General features: G+C 38.6%; 1 protein-coding gene across 1 annotated transcript; it reads left to right on the top strand.

Moving 5' to 3' along the window:
* The first annotated feature begins 252 nt into the window (after positions 1-252).
* LOC109237525 lies at positions 253-1,507 on the top strand. Its single transcript, XM_019403839.1, has 4 exons — positions 253-465; positions 577-858; positions 1,094-1,369; positions 1,424-1,507. Exons 1-4 carry the CDS (start codon positions 253-255, stop codon positions 1,505-1,507), a joined length of 855 nt encoding a protein of 284 aa, XP_019259384.1.
* Positions 1,508-18,068: the final 16,561 nt, after the last annotated feature.

An 18,068-nucleotide genomic window follows, 5' to 3' on the forward strand; every position in this document is an offset into this window, starting at 1 on the left:
TGGATGACGAGAGGTATGACCCTGGCACCAATAGTGCATTCAGTTCCTCTTGACCCAAATAATTCACATGCAGAGAACATATCCACACTCATGACTCAGATGAGTATACTGACAAAGAAGATTGATGAGATGGGTACAAAGCAACCGCATATCGTTGACACAACAAATGGATGATTGTGTACACCTTGCATTAATCAGTCTTATGTGTATTCATGGAGTGGAAAAAGTGACAACCAAGGGTTAAGAGAGGATATGAATTATGTCAACAATTTTAGGGGTCAGAGGCAAGGAGGACAACAATGGGCACCAGCACCCAACCAGCAGTACAGACCGAACATGCCACAACCTAGAGGTATTCGGCCCCAAGGCCAAATGGTGCCATATCAGAGACAACAGAGCTATCAACAGCAGCACCAGCAACAGTTGACATATCAGCCACCTCATCAGCACCAGGACAGCAACATGGTAAAAATCAGGGGTATGCTGCAACAACTCATTGGAATATATGGTAAGATGCAGGAAAAGTTGGCAGTGCATGACTCAGCAATTAAAGGTATTAAAACTTAATTGGGGCAGTTGTCCATTGCCTTAAATAACCGCCCCCAGGGAACATTGCCAGCCGACACGAATATTAACCTCAAGGAGCAAAACCCGAATCAACTGATGGCAGTAAGTCTTCGGAATAGGAGAGACTTAGACAGGGAGCAAGAAGTTGCTCAATCCAGAAGAGAGACTACACCAGCCACTCCAGTTCCATTAGAGATAGATGAAACAGTCGAACTCACTGAAGTGGTGGTTGAACAGGCTCAGATTGATAAGGGTAAGGTTAAAGAAAGTGAACAAGTTCCAGAACACGTGGTACCTGTTGTGCCACAAATTCAACAAAGAACAACCAGCAAGCAGTGGACAAAGAGTGATGCATGCACCATTCCCTCAGAGACTGGCAAAACAAAAGAAAGAAGATCAATACAGGAAATTCATGGAGATGCTTCGTCAGATTCAATTGAATATCCCTATGATGGATGCTTTGAGGGAAATGCCAGGCTATGCAAAAATGATGAAGGACCTGATGTCACGGAAATTTGACTTTCAGGACCTGTCTACAATAACTCTAACACAGCCACGCAGCGCGGTAGTGACAAGACCCATAGCTCAAAAGATGTTTGATCCAAGTAGCTTCACTATTCCGTGCACTATTGGGAGTTATGCTTTTGCAAAAGCATTGTGTGACTTAGGAGCCAGCATAAACTTGATGCCTTTGGCAATGCATACAAAACTGGGCATTGGCAGAGCTAGACCGACTTCGATGCTGTTGCAACTGGCTGACCGCACGGTTAAAAGACCGACGGGGATTCTTGATGATGTGCTGGTACAAGTGGGAGAGTTTGTATTCCCTGCAGACTTTGTTATTCTGGACTGCCAGGTAGATGAGGAGATACCCATCATTCTGGGGAGGCCATTCTTAGCCACTGGGAGAGCATTGATTGATTGTGAAACTGGAAATTAAAAATGAGGTTGAATAATGAAGAAGTAATATTCAATGTTCAACAATCCATGAGGAGACCCAGTGAATATACAAATTGCTCACTAGTGGAAGTTGTGGATGTGATCCTGTATGAAGACGATGAGACCCTGAATGCCAAAGATCCATTGGGAGCTTGCTTGACAAATTTAGAGGAGATGGATGGTGAAGGGTTGGCAGAGTGGGTCATGGCACTCGAAGGCCAAGGATTCTGGAAGAAGGAATCTGAGTTCGAGCCCCTTAATTTAGAAGAGAGAGCTACACCACCTGCAAAACCATCAATAGAGGAACCACCACAGCTGGAGATGAAATCGCTTCCAGCCCACCTCAGGAATGCTTTCTTGGGTCCCAATTCTACTTTGCCTATTATTATATCATCTGGTTTGCTAGCTGTGCAGGTAGAACAATTACTGCAGGTGTTGCAGGAATGCAGAACTGCCATTGGTTGGACCATGGCAGATATAAAGGGTATCAGCCTGGCCTTCTGCATGCACAAGATTCGTTTGGAAGAAGGGCACAAACCTTCCAGGGAACATCAACGAAGGCTGAACCCGAATATGTAAGAGGTAGTGAAAGAGGAGGTAATCAAGTGGCTGGACGCGGGCATCAACTTTCCCATCTCTGACAGTAATTGGGTAAGCCCCGTCTAGTGTGTACCGAAAAAAGGTGGAATGACAGTTGCACAAAATGAGAATAACGAGTTGATCTCGACTCGTACAGTCACAGGGTGGCGGATTTGCATGGATTACAGGAAATTAAACGCAGCCACCCGAAAGGACCATTTCCCCCTGCCCTTCATTGACCAGATGTTGGACAGGTTAGCCGGGCGATCCCATTTTTGTTTCTTGGATGGATACTCAGGGTACAATCAGATCTCAATAGCCCTAGAAGATAGAGAGAAAACGTCCTTCACATGTCCGTATGGCATCTTTGCCTTTCGAAGGATGCCCTTTGGACTTATGGAGGTGTTTATGGAACGCTATGAAAGAAAGGCGAAGAAACAAAAAGTCGAAAACGATCGCGGTCATACCACGATTGGCCTGTGACTGCGGTCAATCTGGAAAAGGCCAAGAAAATTTAAGGACTAAAGTGTAAAGCGTGGGAAACTTATCCTAACCCTATATAAACTCAACAAACTCGCCCAAGTCAAGGTTAAGCATGTTTTTAGACTCAATTGGAGGCAAGAACAAGTGTGAGAAGATCAAGACACCATTCGAGTTTTTCATTCTTCTTCTTGTTATCATTATTTTGTGAATTATGAATGATTTTATGGTTTTATCTTGTTTTACCATGAGTAGTTAAATACTTAATCTAGGGTTGATGGAACCAATTGTTAGATGAAGTTTTGACTCAATTTTGTTATAATCGAGCTGGATTTATTATATGATTGTTCAACTATATTTTATATGGTGATTAATTGAATGGGCCCTTGATTAATCGTGTCTAATCGCCTTGTGTTTCTTGAGAAGGAATACTAGGTTAGATTGTTGTTGAACAACACCACTTTTGGGTAATTGAAGAGATTCATTACTTGAATTTAAAAGTGGGGGTTAGAAATAACGAATCTTTAGTGGGATAGTTCAGAGCTGCATAAATTGTCAGCTAGAGTAGTTCGAGAGAATGCTCTAGTAAATTATCGTAGTTGATCGAGAGATAATTGCGGTAGCCCATAGCTCATAATCCTCATAGAGTATTACGGCGAGATTACAACAAAAGAGTTAAGAATTAATCTAGCAATTGGGGGAGTCAATACCCTAGATCTTTTTACCATTGAGTTATCTTTAATTTGGAATATTGTTAGTTTTACTATCATTTTACTTTAGTTAAACAAATCCCACTATTTATTGATAAAAATCTTGCATCCGGGAATTGGTTGAGATGGTACTAGCATCACTAAGGGTTGTAATAGATAGGTTAGTTCCCTGAGGATTCGACTCCGGACTTGTAAACCGGATTATATTTGCAACTACCGCTTTGTCTTTTGTAAGACATAGTTGGGCGTGATCACCAACTTCCTCAAGCCCTCCGAAATGGTAGCATATGTATTCCACTTAATAGAAGCCTCATACGAATCACATAACCCTGAATCCTCGTGGAGGAGATAACCAACCTACTAGCCTTGAATTGACACCTTCCCACGACCCCATCACGATCATAACAAATAGGCAACCAATTAATTCTTCCAAGTCTGCACTCACCAACCTGATACAAGAATCTGATGCATCCCACAAAGGAACAACTGAAAAACCTACCACCATATCCACTTCCAATAGTAGAAACCACATCGCAACAATAATCAAGCATCCATACCCTTTTGGTAGTCCATCTGTAGCATTAAGATTCATCGGTGCATATCTGATACCGAGTGTGAAACATCATATATGAGTGAATAGGAAGAATCGAGGATACATGCTTCAAGCCAAAATAAAGTCGCATGATACTGGAAGAAAGATAAGAAGTTTTCTAGATTTCATGTAGCCTCTCGAAGATAGGTTTGGACGTCATCATACTAATCCGCAAGACTCTACTAGATACTTGCTCATGACTCGTAGAACCTATGAACCTAGAGCTCTGGTACCAAATTGTCACGATGCAAAATCCCACCAATTTCCTGATAGCACCGAATCCAACCCGCTATGGTAAGCCAAATAGTACAATTTACTACTACAATGAGAGAAATCATCAATGATATAACTAAGAATGTAAAAGAATTTAATATATCTATCCCAAGGAAGGGTAGTACAAGTCATTAGCCACTATGATGTAGATTTAAAAACTAGGTGAAATGACTTAAATACAACATCTGTTTGAAAATTACATAAACAGAAATAAAATCCTAGGCTACCAGTTACAACAAGTAGCATGAGTTCGGCACGTGGGTACGCCTCCAAAGCAAAGCTCCCTCTTAACAGCTACTCAACTCCAGAATTTGCACGCAAGGTGCAGAAGTGTAGTATGAGTACAACCGACCATATGTACTCAGTAAGTATCTTGACTAACCTCAGAGAAGTAATGAGAAGGTTTTTAAGTTAAAAGATACTCACTTGTCAAATAACCTGTGCAATATATATAAAACTAGCAACAAGACGTATAACAGAAATACAATAACTAAAATCTCAATAGAACAAGTGATGATAATTCAATACAATTAAAGGCTTAACTTCAATAACAAGTCATCAAATAGAATTGCACACATATGACACCTCGTGCCCACGCCGTCATTTACCTTCAGCACGGCAAAGACCTCATGCCACAACACATATCATACTCGCACGACAAAGACCTTGTTCCACATTGTAATCAGATTATGTATTAATTTTCAAATTACACATTCAATGGAACTTTTCAAGAATAAATTATAGTAATACATGATGACTATTTCCTTATCTCGTCAATCCAATATGCTAGCAACAACTCATAGAATATGAGATAACAACTCCATGTCAGTAGAATCCATCTTGGCAAACAAGTCATCAAGTAGTAACGAAGGTATAGATTAGCATGTTGGAAGAAATGGAATAAATCATGTAACAATGCATGACACACAGATAAATCATAAGCACAACAAGAATGTCCCCCTTGTACCACCACACCCGTATAATCACATAACATCGCCACAATTCCACCCTTATTTCGCCGTGTGAGCATCACAATGATTTTTCACCTTATATTGCTACATGCACATAAGCCACGCTTATCTTGCTACATGCACATCACGAACGAAATTTCTCCCTTACGTCATCGCATGCGCATGTAAAATCAACCCGCACAACATGTCCACATGTGCCACAATTACACAACATGCAAAATGACAAATTATCATCAAGAGGCACATTCTCATAACTCATCAGAAAGCACACAACGACATGATATCAACGAAAGTGCAGATAAAACATAATCAAGGCTAATTCAAGTATAGAAACCAAGTCAAAGTAGTCATTCAAAGGATCACATATGCATCACTGAATGTACACGTCCCAACCAAGGCACATTGCAAGATCAAGTCCGGATGTGTATTCATAGCCTACGTGTGTCTATCCCCAAGGCAAATATAGCATAAGTCTCAAGATTTGTTCATCACGTTCAACATAAGGTACCAATAGCCTCAACATTCCTCTAGCACGGTTTATAGTACTCCTGAAGTTAATTAATTTAATAACACATTGAATCAAGTAAAACACACAACAAATGAGGCATACAGTAAGATAGAACCTACTCCGAGCATAAATATCCATGGCACATGTATATACGTTTGTGACATTATATATACATCACCCCCACATGTGGAAAACAACATCAAATAGAACGAAAATTCCCTCAACCAAAGCTAGGCAAGACACTTACTCCTTCCCTTATGAATCGACCTCTGAAATGGCTTGAATCTAGCCTAAAATAACTCAATACCATCAAATAATGCCATAGGAATCAAACCCAAACGATAAATGTCGAAAGTCAACCAAAAGGACAACCTGGGACCGTTCCCCAGAATCCGATAAAGGTCTCAAATCTCTATCACCCATTCGAATACGAGTCTAAATATACAAGTTTCATCCAATGTTAACTTCAAATCGACCTCTAAATTCATAGATTTTATCCTCTTAAGTTTTAGAGATAGAACCCCCAAATCTCTAATCAAAACATGGATTAATTCTAAAATTAATTAGCATAATAACAAAAAAAATACAAAATTGAGGTTAGATATGACCCAGTTCCAAAACTAAAAGAACACCGTGAAAATCACCTCAAACGAAGCTCTAGAACTCAAGATATGCTCAAAATACTAAATAAACGCAGTCTGATTTTTAATACACAGAAATTTCCGCTTCCGCACCCAAAAACTTGCACCTGCAGTCTACCAACAGTCATTTATGCACCCGCAGACCATTTTTCACACCTATGGGATCGCAGGTGCGGTTCCCACTTCGCATCTGCGAAACACTAGCACCAGTTATCCTCCCCGACACTAAAATGGGCATAACTTCCTCATACGATATCTGAATTCGACGATTCCTTTTGCTATGACTTCATAATTACGATACGAATTTGATGGTTCAACAAAAAAAGAATTTAGAGCTCATTTTATTAATATGATACCATTTATTCTTAAAGAAATGATGTGAAACATCAAATACGAGCGCAACACAACCCATACTTATTCGTAACTCACTGGAATCCAAACAAAAGTTGTGGACAAGTCCAAAATCATTATACAAGCGTTTTCAAACTTTCAAATCAATAATCCAAGCTTGTTAAGGTCATTATTTGATCGTAGTCAACTCAAATTCTTAAACTTAATTAGTATGTAACTCAAGTGTCCGAATCACTCTTAGACACTTCGAATCGCAACCAAACTTACACAAAAGTCCCAAATGACAAAATAAACCTATTTTAACTTCCGGATTAATAATCTGAACCCGATACTATCAAAGTCACTCTCGGTCAAACTTAGGAAACTTCTAAACATTAATATTCCTATTTTTCGCTAAAGAGAGCCAAATCAACATCGATGATGTTGTATACTTTAATACCACACAGGGGGGGGGGGGGTGATTTGTGTGGTACCCAATTTTCGCTTAACCTGATTATAGAAGGACCTGGTTCTTCTATGTGTTCCAACTACTACTGTTGCGAAATAATAAGTACAGAAATTAAAAAACACAAAGATTTTACATGGAAAACACCTGGTGCAAAAGGTGAAAAAACCACGACCTACTTTCCAGTAGGATTTTCCCAATCTCTCCACTAAAATCACTGAGCCAAAAACTGCATTTAACAAAACTCTTTTGTAAACCTAGGATTAACTCTAATCCCATTGTAGCACACAACCTCAACTGTTGCGACAACTTCAAGTTAACTCTAACTTGAAAACTCTGAGTACCTAATACAATTGCTTCTAGATAAGCTGAAAGGTACAATATGAAAACACCTACTACAATTGAACTAGAATAAAAGACAGACACTTGGAACTGGTTCTTATATCTAGTTCAAGTAGCTTCAGGTTTGCACGCTTGAATCACACACAAATTGCTTGCAAAACTGCCTTGCTATTTTGCTCTTAATTTACGTTCAACTTCTGCTTATGTGTATTACCTGTAAAAGAGAACAACACTGATATTTATAGAGTTAGTAAATAAAGATTAACTAGAATTCTGATGCTACTCTTCCTTGGTGGAAGAGTTCTAGTTGATCTCATCCTCTAACTCTATCCTTCTATTAAGCCGTGTTCTCTTTGTGTAAGGAGTATTTTTCCTTATCCAATATGCAACCTTTTCGATCATGATTAGGAGATATCACTTCTGGTAAGTTAGGTTTATCTCCTTCACGTGCATCTCACATGCTTGAATTGACCACATCTGTGCTTCACCAGGATGGACCTGGTCCATGTCTGAGTTCCTTTGTCAGTCTTCAAAGCTCATCTTTACTTGGGCCAACAATAGGGACCTTCAATTCCAAATACGGACATAGGAATAAGTCCAAAATCACCATACAAACCTATTGGAACTAAAAAAAACACGGATCTGAGGTCGTTTACTTACAACTCAAACCTTGGTCAACTCTTCCAACTTAAAGCTTCTAGATTGAGAATTACTCTTCCGCAATGCCGAACTACCTGGAAAAAAAAATGAACCATGGACACAAGTTTAAATACATCATATGATGTTTCTCAAGACCTCAAACCACTGAGCAGAATGCAAATGCTCTAAACTACCGGTTGAGTCATTACAGATTCAAAAAAATCCTTTGAGGCTATTGTGCTATGGATCTACTTTGGAATATCGAATATTTCGGGAGTTCACCAAGATTGGCTTAGGGTATATCATATTCATTTTCATGAAACTACACGTGCCGGTGTAGGTTTGTGGTATAGACTATGGCAGAGTACCCCATTAAAAGGGTACTATCTTGTGCTATTAATCTCATGGATGAGATAATTCGTACATCACTGCGATAAGACGACCTAAGAAAGTAGGGTATATGATTTTTCCATCTAGTTACATAACCTTGTTGACTTTCTTGTGTCGATATAATATGGTACTCCCACTGAAAAGGTAAAAGATAATTTTATTATGTTTACGCCTAAGAAGCCGAAAGTGATTTCAATGACTTAATGGAGTTGAAATGGATTTGCATGATTTTTATTAGAATCATGGGTTGATATGAATATTTTAAAAGTTTGTATCCCGACGAGCGAAAAAACAACACTAAAGTTAATCCACTATATGTAAAACATACGGCAGACTTGCTATAATGTTCAGTTGCTAACTCTGCAATTATTTTCATAGGCTGGTTGTGCTCCATCTTCACAGCAATTAGAGTTCAATATCAGAAATAGTTTCTTCAAGTTTTCTCCCTAGCACTTGTCAGGTACTACAAAAAAATCTTGAAGACACCTTAAGTAATAAAAAAAGAAAAGAAAAAGAAATTCCGAATTAGTACCAAAAACTATTGGAAAACTACTAAATGCCAATCCCCGGCAACGACGCTAAAAGTTGACGAGCGCAAAATACAACACGAAAATTAATTCTCGCTAGCCAAAGATAGTATAGTAAGATTCTCGTCTGCACACGGATTGGATTTAAATAATGTTCAAGTAATTTCTGGCTTAGACGCTATTCAGGATGATACACTTTGATTTTTGAATAATTAATTACTATGAATAACAGTATAAATTAAAAGCAAGTAAATATTAATCACAAAAAACTAGAGAGTTGAGCAATGGGTTGCTGTCAATACGAAGAATAAGGGTTTTGAAATGATATGTAAGACTGCCATCCTGGATTTGACACTGTTGAATTTCACTCTTAATGTTCTATTGATTCTCACGAATTCAACAGATTTTCATCCTATTATTCTCATTTGGGTTGCTCTCTCGATTAACATTAAACTGCTTACATAAGCTAATATGAAGTGCGATGAAACTTGAAAGCATCTATTGGCAGGAATGATGTAAGAGACATTTTTTGTGAATATTTCTCAATCTTAATTCAAATGGTAGATCACAAAGCTCTTTCAATTACATTAAAGAAGTACCAAAATAAATTAAGGCATGCGTTGCTACAATATTCAATATTATGCTCCTCTTCCGATGAAACATGATAATGAATAAAATCACAACTAGAGTTAAAGCTTCTCCAACACATTCAAACAATCAAACAATAATCAAATCCATAGATAACAATCAAGTCATAAATCATGTCAAACCCTAAGATAAAGTACTTCATAGTCATAGAGTAAGTCAGCACAAATAGAGCTAAAGAATAAGAGAATATCAATCTAACATTACCATCCAACATCCCATAATGAATAGGTGGAAAGATGATAAAATCTTGTGTAGTGAAGCCTCCAATACTCTCCAAATTCTCCCTAGGTCCAAAAGTCCTCTAAATATCATGTAGGTGTATTTATGCCATGTAGGAACGAGTCCGGACGGAACTACCTTTTCTAAGACAAAGTGGGAAAACTGGACAACGATAATACACAAGCGCGCGCGCGCTATGCGCCGCCCCATGAACAACACATGTGGGCTTTTCAGAGAGTTGATTTTTTCACTCTACAATGAAATTGCACTAAGGTGACACGTCCCGTGATGCACGGTGTTGTAACATTCAGTTTAGTGGTTTGAGGTCATGAGTAGCTTTACACGATATATTATTACTTGCATGTATCGTGGGTTTTTGTTTTCGAGTGGTACGGGATCGATATGGAAGAATGAATCTCAACTAGGAAGCTTTAAGTTGGAAGAGTTGACCAAGTATGAATTTTGCGTATTTGACCTCGAACCGGAGTTTTTTTTGGTTCCGTTAGGTCTGGATGGTGATTATAGACTTGGTGGATAGCTGGATATGCATTTGGGTATTTCTATAAGGTTTCGGTTCTATTTGGCAAAAGTTGGCAATTTGAAAGTTTGGAAAGTTCATTGTTTTAGATGGGAGTTGACTTTGAGGTTATTATGTTTGGATTTATTGTTCTAGAAGTTGGAATAGGTTCGTTGTGTTATTTGGAACTTTTCTAAAAACTTTGAGGTGATTCCGAGTTGTTTAAACGTGTTCGGTGCAAGTTTGGAATTTGGAAATTTGACATAGTTCATTGAGCTCGAATTGAGGTGCAATTTATGGTTTTGATGTTATTTTGTGGGATTTGAGGCCTCGAGTAGGTCCATGTTATATTTGGGACTTGTTATATTCGGACAGGGTTTCGAGGGGCTCGGGTGAGTTTCGGGGTGGTTTCAGACCTTTTCCTACCATAATTAATATTTATTTGTTGGTTTTCTGCTAGTTTATGATGCTTCAGGTGTTCTTCGTGATCGTGAAAGTGTAGCCGCGATCGCGTATGATTGGTGGACCTTCGCTTCGTGTGAGGTCTCCGCTTTCGCATGTGTCTGTGCAGATATGAAATGTGATTGCGTGCTTGCGGTCGTGTTCGCGTAGGGTGTCTTTGAGGCAATTCAGTTGTGTGCTGGTCTCACGATCACGAAGGGTTTATCTGTAGCAGTTTTATAAGTATTCTATTTTGAGAGTTTTGGTTATTTTGTCATATTTGAGATTGGGAGTTCGGATTTGGGCGATGTTTTAGGCGAATTTCAAGATTTGGATTGGGGTATGTATTTTCAGATTTAATTGTTTTACATGATTCCATATTTGATTTTAGCATTTGATTGGTGAATCTAAAAAAGAAATTGGGGGGTTTTGTCAAAAACTTTTTAAAAGTTAATAATTGGGTTTTGAACATCGATGTTGAATCGGTTTTGAGAGAAACTAGTATGGCTGGACTTGTATTCGAATGGGTTGTTGGAATTTGTGGGTTATGTCGTCGTTTGGGTTTGTTTCCTACGGCATTATTTGATATTTTTGAGTTGCTTTTGGCTCGATTTGAGCCATTCAAGGTCGATTCATGCGGGATGGCCCCTCTAGTGTATCGATTTGGCTTGCTTAAGGTACGTATCTTACCTAAACTTGGTTGAGGCACTAGTTTCCTATTTTATTTGTAATAGCTACGTGCTATGGGTGGCGCACATGTGTGGGATTGAGCCCATGTCCGTGCAACAGGGTATTTTTCATGCTCCGGATTGTGTTTAGGGTATGATATGCCTTGCATTGATTTCTAAGCTTCATGATGTGATGATTCTTATATTTGTATCCCTGTAGTGAGCTATTTGATCCATGTTTGAGGTTACATAGAGGTTAATATTTGATCCTGGTTGAACCTGATAATTCCTACTTTCGTGATGTATTTGCCTGATTTGAGCTGTGATAACACACTTTGTACAATGCATACACCTTAGCATTTCACTTATACCAGTCCATGAGTATGAAATTTGATGTTCATTGATCATGAACATGTATTATTATATATTTTCTTTCTGCGTGATATGGACTGGATTGGTTGTGATAATGAGTCTGTGACCACACATGGCGGATTGTGATATTGAGCATGTGACCATGCTGTGCGGAATGAGATATTGATCATGTGACCACACCGGGCGAATTGTGATATTGAGCCCCTAACCACGCCGGGCAGATTGTGATATTGAGCATGTGACCATGGTGGGTGGATTGTGATATTGATCCTGTGACAACGCCGGGTTGATTGTAGTATTGAGCCTGTGACCACACTGAACAGGTTGTGATATTTAGCATGTGAACTTGCATGGCGGATTGTGATATTGAGCCTTTGACCACACCGGGAGGATTGTGATATGATAGCACATAAGTTGTCCATGCAGTGTGTGGATATGGATCCATCCCACTAGGGTCACCCTCTCATGTGTCTTCTTGATGGTGTATATGCGGATTATGAGAAACCGACAGATTTCTAGTTGATATGGGCTTTGGGAAAGACGATCACTATTTAGGTCTGATTTTTGAAATTCTGATGTGGGCCTTAGAGTCGTATTGTGATTTCTATTTGGATCGTTTGCGTGCCACCGCGAATTGATATTTGGTTATAGCATTTCTTTTCCACTTGCAATTTTCTTCGATTTATACATGATTTTGCTGCATCTCTTCTCTTTTTGCTAGCTCCAGGTTGTATACATGCCTTTTTGCACACCTTCTTTTTATGCCACCTTACTTGATGAGATAAGACACGATACATATCTTCTTTATATGTGAATCCGAGTGACTCGACTTGTTTAATCACGTATATCTTCTCTATATGCAAGTTTGATGATTTGATGATATTGGACGCATATCTTCTCTATATGCTAGATTGTTAACTGAAAATAGCATGCCTTATTAGCTTTGGGCACTGAGGAGGCTTTATCTGTGATTTATAACTTGATAACATTTTTGATGCGTACTTGTGAGATATATAAATTGAACATGTTATTAGCGAGTATCATTTATGTATCTTGCCACTATTACCTCGCCAAGGTTAGCTATGATAGTTGTTGTGTACATGGGGTCGGTTGTATTCATACTACACTTTTGCACCTTGCGTGCATATCTTAGAGCTGAAATGATGTGGATAACGGGAGATGGCTCTGAAGATGTACCTATTTTTCGGATATAGCTACCACTTGTCCTTAGTAGGTTTAAATCTAATTCTGTTTATGTACATCCAAATAGATGTAGTATTTATTTTCATACCAGCTTTGAAAATCTAAGTCTTGGTGGCTCATGACTTGTACTACCAATCATTGGGTTATTGTACAAAAATATAGTATTTCACTTACTAATTTCTTAATATTTTTATTAGAATTGTGTTCACTATTATTTGTCTTACCTAGCGGGTTGGGTAAGGTTCCATCAACTCCAAGATATGCACGCAAGGTGCAAAAGTATAGTATGAGTACAACCGATCCCATGTACTAATAAGTAATAAACCTAACCTCAGGCTGAAAGCAGTGACGAGCTCGTAAGATGGTTAGAGTCCAACATCAATAGTCAATAACAATCCATAATAATGTAATACAGGCAGCAGAAATAAATAACTTAAGAGATATTATACCCAGCTCGTTCATAATTACGGTAGAATAGACATGCTTTCCAAATATAACGGTCAAGTCCAAGTTTTACCACTAAAAGACTAATTAAACATGAGTTGATCAAAAGAGTTATGTTCTACCAAACTTTCAACATTAGATAAGCCTTTTCATTTACCAGAAAACGTGAGGAAAATACATCTCTGTACCCGCATGTCAAATATATATGTCAAATCATCAAATGTCATATTACCGTATAGCATGATAAAGGTACATCTGTATGCCTACATGTCGAATATACATGTCAGGTAATCAAATGTCATGTCACTGTCTAGCATAAAGAAATTACATCTCTATGCCTTCATATCGAATATATATGTCAAGTAATCAAATGTCATCACTGTCCAGTATGAGGAATGTACATCTCTATGCCTACATATCGCATATACATGTCAAGTAATCAAATATCATGTCAGTGTTTAGCATGACAAAGGTACATCTCTATGCCTACATGTCAAATATATATGTCAAGTAATTATCAAGAACACGGAATCTTAGCACACTCCAGGTGCCTGGCTCAAATGCCTCACTTCATTACACACAATATATACATGCCAACTCAATAATATCACAGTGGATCCATCAAATAATCACAATTAGCACTGTACAGGTGTCTGACATAACTGCCATCATCAAAGCACGTATATAAAATATTGTGCCTGCCCCGCTACTAGCATGTCAGACTCCGGAGGCACGAATCCTACCCAAGAGCTAATCATAATCACATAGCGCAAATAATGGGGCATGGTGCATACGTAGCCTCAAATCAGTACAGCTTAGCCCAATGTGGGGGCCTGTCATACTCTTCAAATCCATATCAATATAATGTTGCGGGGTGCAACCCAATCGAAATATCTATATCAATAAGGCTCTACAGCCCACATCAGTCATCAGTCCGCTCAAGTCTCAATATGCAGAGATCTCACAGAAACACAATCCAATTATATAACACGAAATATCACAATGTCTTAAATACAGATCAAACACGTGTTACGTATGACAGTGATAACATGTGAGACAGCATATCAAAAGTTCACGGAGACAGAGAAATAACATGCGGATGCAACTATCATGACTGTACAATATGACTATGGCTAAGGCAAATAGCTCAACATGACGAAGATAGCCCTATCGTGTCTCAAACAATTGAACAGGAAGCCTAGACTTGATTTCTAGAATGAAAATATCTTGTGTATTCATACAAATGGAGAAAACATTATATCAATGAAGCATGATAGCAAAACAAGGCACGTGATAGCCTAAGAACTGCCCGGATCACGAACACCTTGGTGCACGCATACACGCCTGTCACCTAGCACGTGCCTCACCCTCAACCCATCTCAAATATAATTTTTCTTAGGGACATTTACCCTCAAATCCAAGTTTAGATATGTTACTTACATCAAGCAAGCCAAGTCAAATACCGAGCAAGCATACCGATACTCTAGAAATGCCATCCCGCGCGAATCAACCTCCGAGCAGCTCGAAACTAGCCAAAAGCAACTCAAAAAATCAAATGATGCCATAGGAATCAAACACAAACGAAAAAGGTCAAATATTTAATGAAATACTGGAAATCAACCAAAAAGTCAACTCGGTACCACACCTCGGAACCCAAAGAAACTTATATATTCTGACAACCCATTCGAATAAGAGTCCAACCATACTAATTTCACTGAAATCCGATTATGAATCAATTTTTAACACTGAATAATTTTCTTTAGGAAAGTTTAGAAAAAAAATCCTCAATTTCTCTTTTGAATCACCAATTAAATACCAAAAATCGAAGATGGAATCCTAGAACGTAATCAAAACCGAGTCAAAAATACTTACCCCCATACTTATAGTGAAATTCTCTCCAAAATCGCCAAAAACCGATCTCTAAATTCCAAAATGTGATAAAATGAAACAACCCTTCGAATATATAGAAATTTGCCAGTGAATCGGCTTTTGCAGCCACCAAGTCACATATGCGTTGGCCCTTATGCGGTAAAAGTCTCGCACCCGCGAGTCCCACTCACAGCTCAAGCTTCAACACCTACGGAGATACTCTCGCACCTGTGGAGACGCATTTGCGGAAACAACATCGCAGATGCGCAACACTCAGCTCCTAGGCATCTCGCTTCTGTGCCCTGTAGCCTCTCGAAGATAGGTATGGACATCATCATACCGATTCGCAAGACTATACAAGACACTTGCTCATGACTCATAGAATCTATCAACATAGAGCTCTATCAGCAACTGTCATGATGGCACCTAACCCAATCCGCTAGGTAGCCAAATGATAGTCAACATAACTTAAATGAGATAATAAGAGCCAATGAATAAAATAACTGAACTTTCTATATAAAATCCCAAGTATTGGTAGTACATGTCATGAGCTACTAAGACTTCATGTTTACAAAGCTTGTATGAAAAATAATTACAACATCTGTTGAATTTACATAAACAGAACTCAAACTAAAACTACCAAGAATAAATGGTAGCCATGTCCGGTCAACAGGTACATCTTTAATGCCAGCTCCCGCCAGGTGCAGCAACATCAACTCCAAGATCTGCACGCAAGGTACAGAAGTGTAGTGTGAGTACAACCGACCCTATTTACTCAATAAGTAACAAACCTAATCTCAGGATGAAAGCAGTGATGAGCTCAGAAGACGGTCAAAGTCCAACACCAATCAACAACAATTCATAATAATGTAATACAGGAAGCAAAAGTAAATAACTTAAGAGATACTATACTTAGCTCGTTCACAATTACGGTAGAATAGACATGCTTTCCAAGCATAACAGTCAAGTCCAAGTTTTACCACTAAAATACCAATTAAACATGAGTTGATCAAAAGAGTTATGTTCTTCCAAACTTTCAACTTCAGGTAAGCCTTTTCATTTACCAGATAACATGAGGACAATACATCTCTATACCCGTATGTCAAATATACATGTCAAATCATCAAATGTCATATTACCGCCTAGCATGAGGACGGTACATCTCTATGCCTCCATATCAAATATACATATCAAGTAATTCAAATGTCATATCACTGTCTAGCATGAGGAAGGTACATCTCTATGGCCACATGTCAAATATACATGTCAAGTAAAAAAAGTCATGTCACTATCTAGCATGAGAAATGTACATCTCTATGCCTACATATCGAATATATATGTCAAGTACTCATCAAGAACACACAATATTATCGCACTCCAGGTGGCTGGCTCAAATGCCCCACTTCATTAACACAATATATACATGTCAACTCAACAATATCACAATGGATCCATCAAAATAATTACACTTAGTACTGTACGGGTGCCTGGAATAATTGCCCATCATCAAAACACATATATAAAATACTATGTCTGCGCCTACTGCTAGCATGTCAGACTCTGGAGGGGAGGATCCTACCCAAGCATTACTCATAATCACATAGCCCAAATAGTGGGGCCTGGTGCACGCGTAGCCTCAAATTAGTACAGCTTAGCCCAATGTGGGGCCTGGCATACGCGTTACCTTCATAATCAATATAACTGTTACGGCATGAAACTCGATCCAAGTATCCATATCAATACGGCTCTACGGCCCATATCAGTCATCAATCCGCTCAAGTCTCAATATGCAGACATCTCACAGAAACACAATCCAATTATATAACAAAAAAAATATCACAATATGTTTCAAATACTAGTCAAACACTTGTCATGTATAAGGACACCAATAACATGTGAGACAACATACCAGAAGTGCCCGGAGATAGAGATATAACATGCAAATGAAACTATCATGACTGTACAGTATGACTACGGCTAAGGCAAACAGCTCAACATGGCGAAGATAACCATATCGTGTCCCAAATAATAGAACAGGTAGCCTAGACATCATTTCTAGCATGAAAATATCTCAGTATTCATATAAATGGAATAAACATGATATCAATGAAGCATGATAGCAAAACAAGGCACATAATAGTCTAACTACCCGAATCACAAATACCTCGATGGACGCGCACACGCCCGTCACCTAGCACATGCGTTACCCCCAACCTATCTCAAATATCATAGTTCTCTAGGATATTTACCCTCAATTTCAAGTTTAGATATGTTACTTACCCCAAGCAAGCCACATCAAATACTGATCAAGCCAACTGATACTTAAGAAATGCCATCCCGCGCGAATCAACCTTCGAACGGCTCGAGACTAGCCAAAAGCAACTCAAAAATATCAAATGATGCCATAAGAATCAAACTCAAACGAAAAAGGTCGAATCTTTAATAAAATACTTAAAATCAATCAAAACGTCAACCCGGGCCCGCACCTTGGAACACGATGAATTTTTACAAATTCTGACAACTCATTCGAATACGAGTCCAACCATACTAATTTTACTCAAATCCGACTCCGAATCGATGTTCAAAACTCAACAATTCACTTTAGGAAAGTATAGACAAAAACCCCCAACTTCTCTTTTGAAATCACCAATTAAATACTAAAAATTGAAGATGGAATCATGAAATGTAATCATAACCGAGTTAAAAATACTTACTTCAATCCATATGGTGAAA

Source organism: Nicotiana attenuata, unplaced genomic scaffold, assembly GCF_001879085.1.
Source record: "Nicotiana attenuata strain UT unplaced genomic scaffold, NIATTr2, whole genome shotgun sequence".
Lineage (NCBI taxonomy): Eukaryota > Viridiplantae > Streptophyta > Magnoliopsida > Solanales > Solanaceae > Nicotiana > Nicotiana attenuata.

Coding starts and splice junctions, on each gene's coding strand:
- LOC109237525 (XM_019403839.1), top strand. CDS start 253: ATGAATTATGTCAACAATTTTAGGGGTCAGAGGCAAGGAGGACAACAA. Junction 466..576: donor AGCACCAGGACAGCAACATG/GTAAAAATCAGG, acceptor TAATTGGGGCAG/TTGTCCATTGCCTTAAATAA. Junction 859..1,093: donor AACAAGTTCCAGAACACGTG/GTACCTGTTGTG, acceptor TTTGACTTTCAG/GACCTGTCTACAATAACTCT.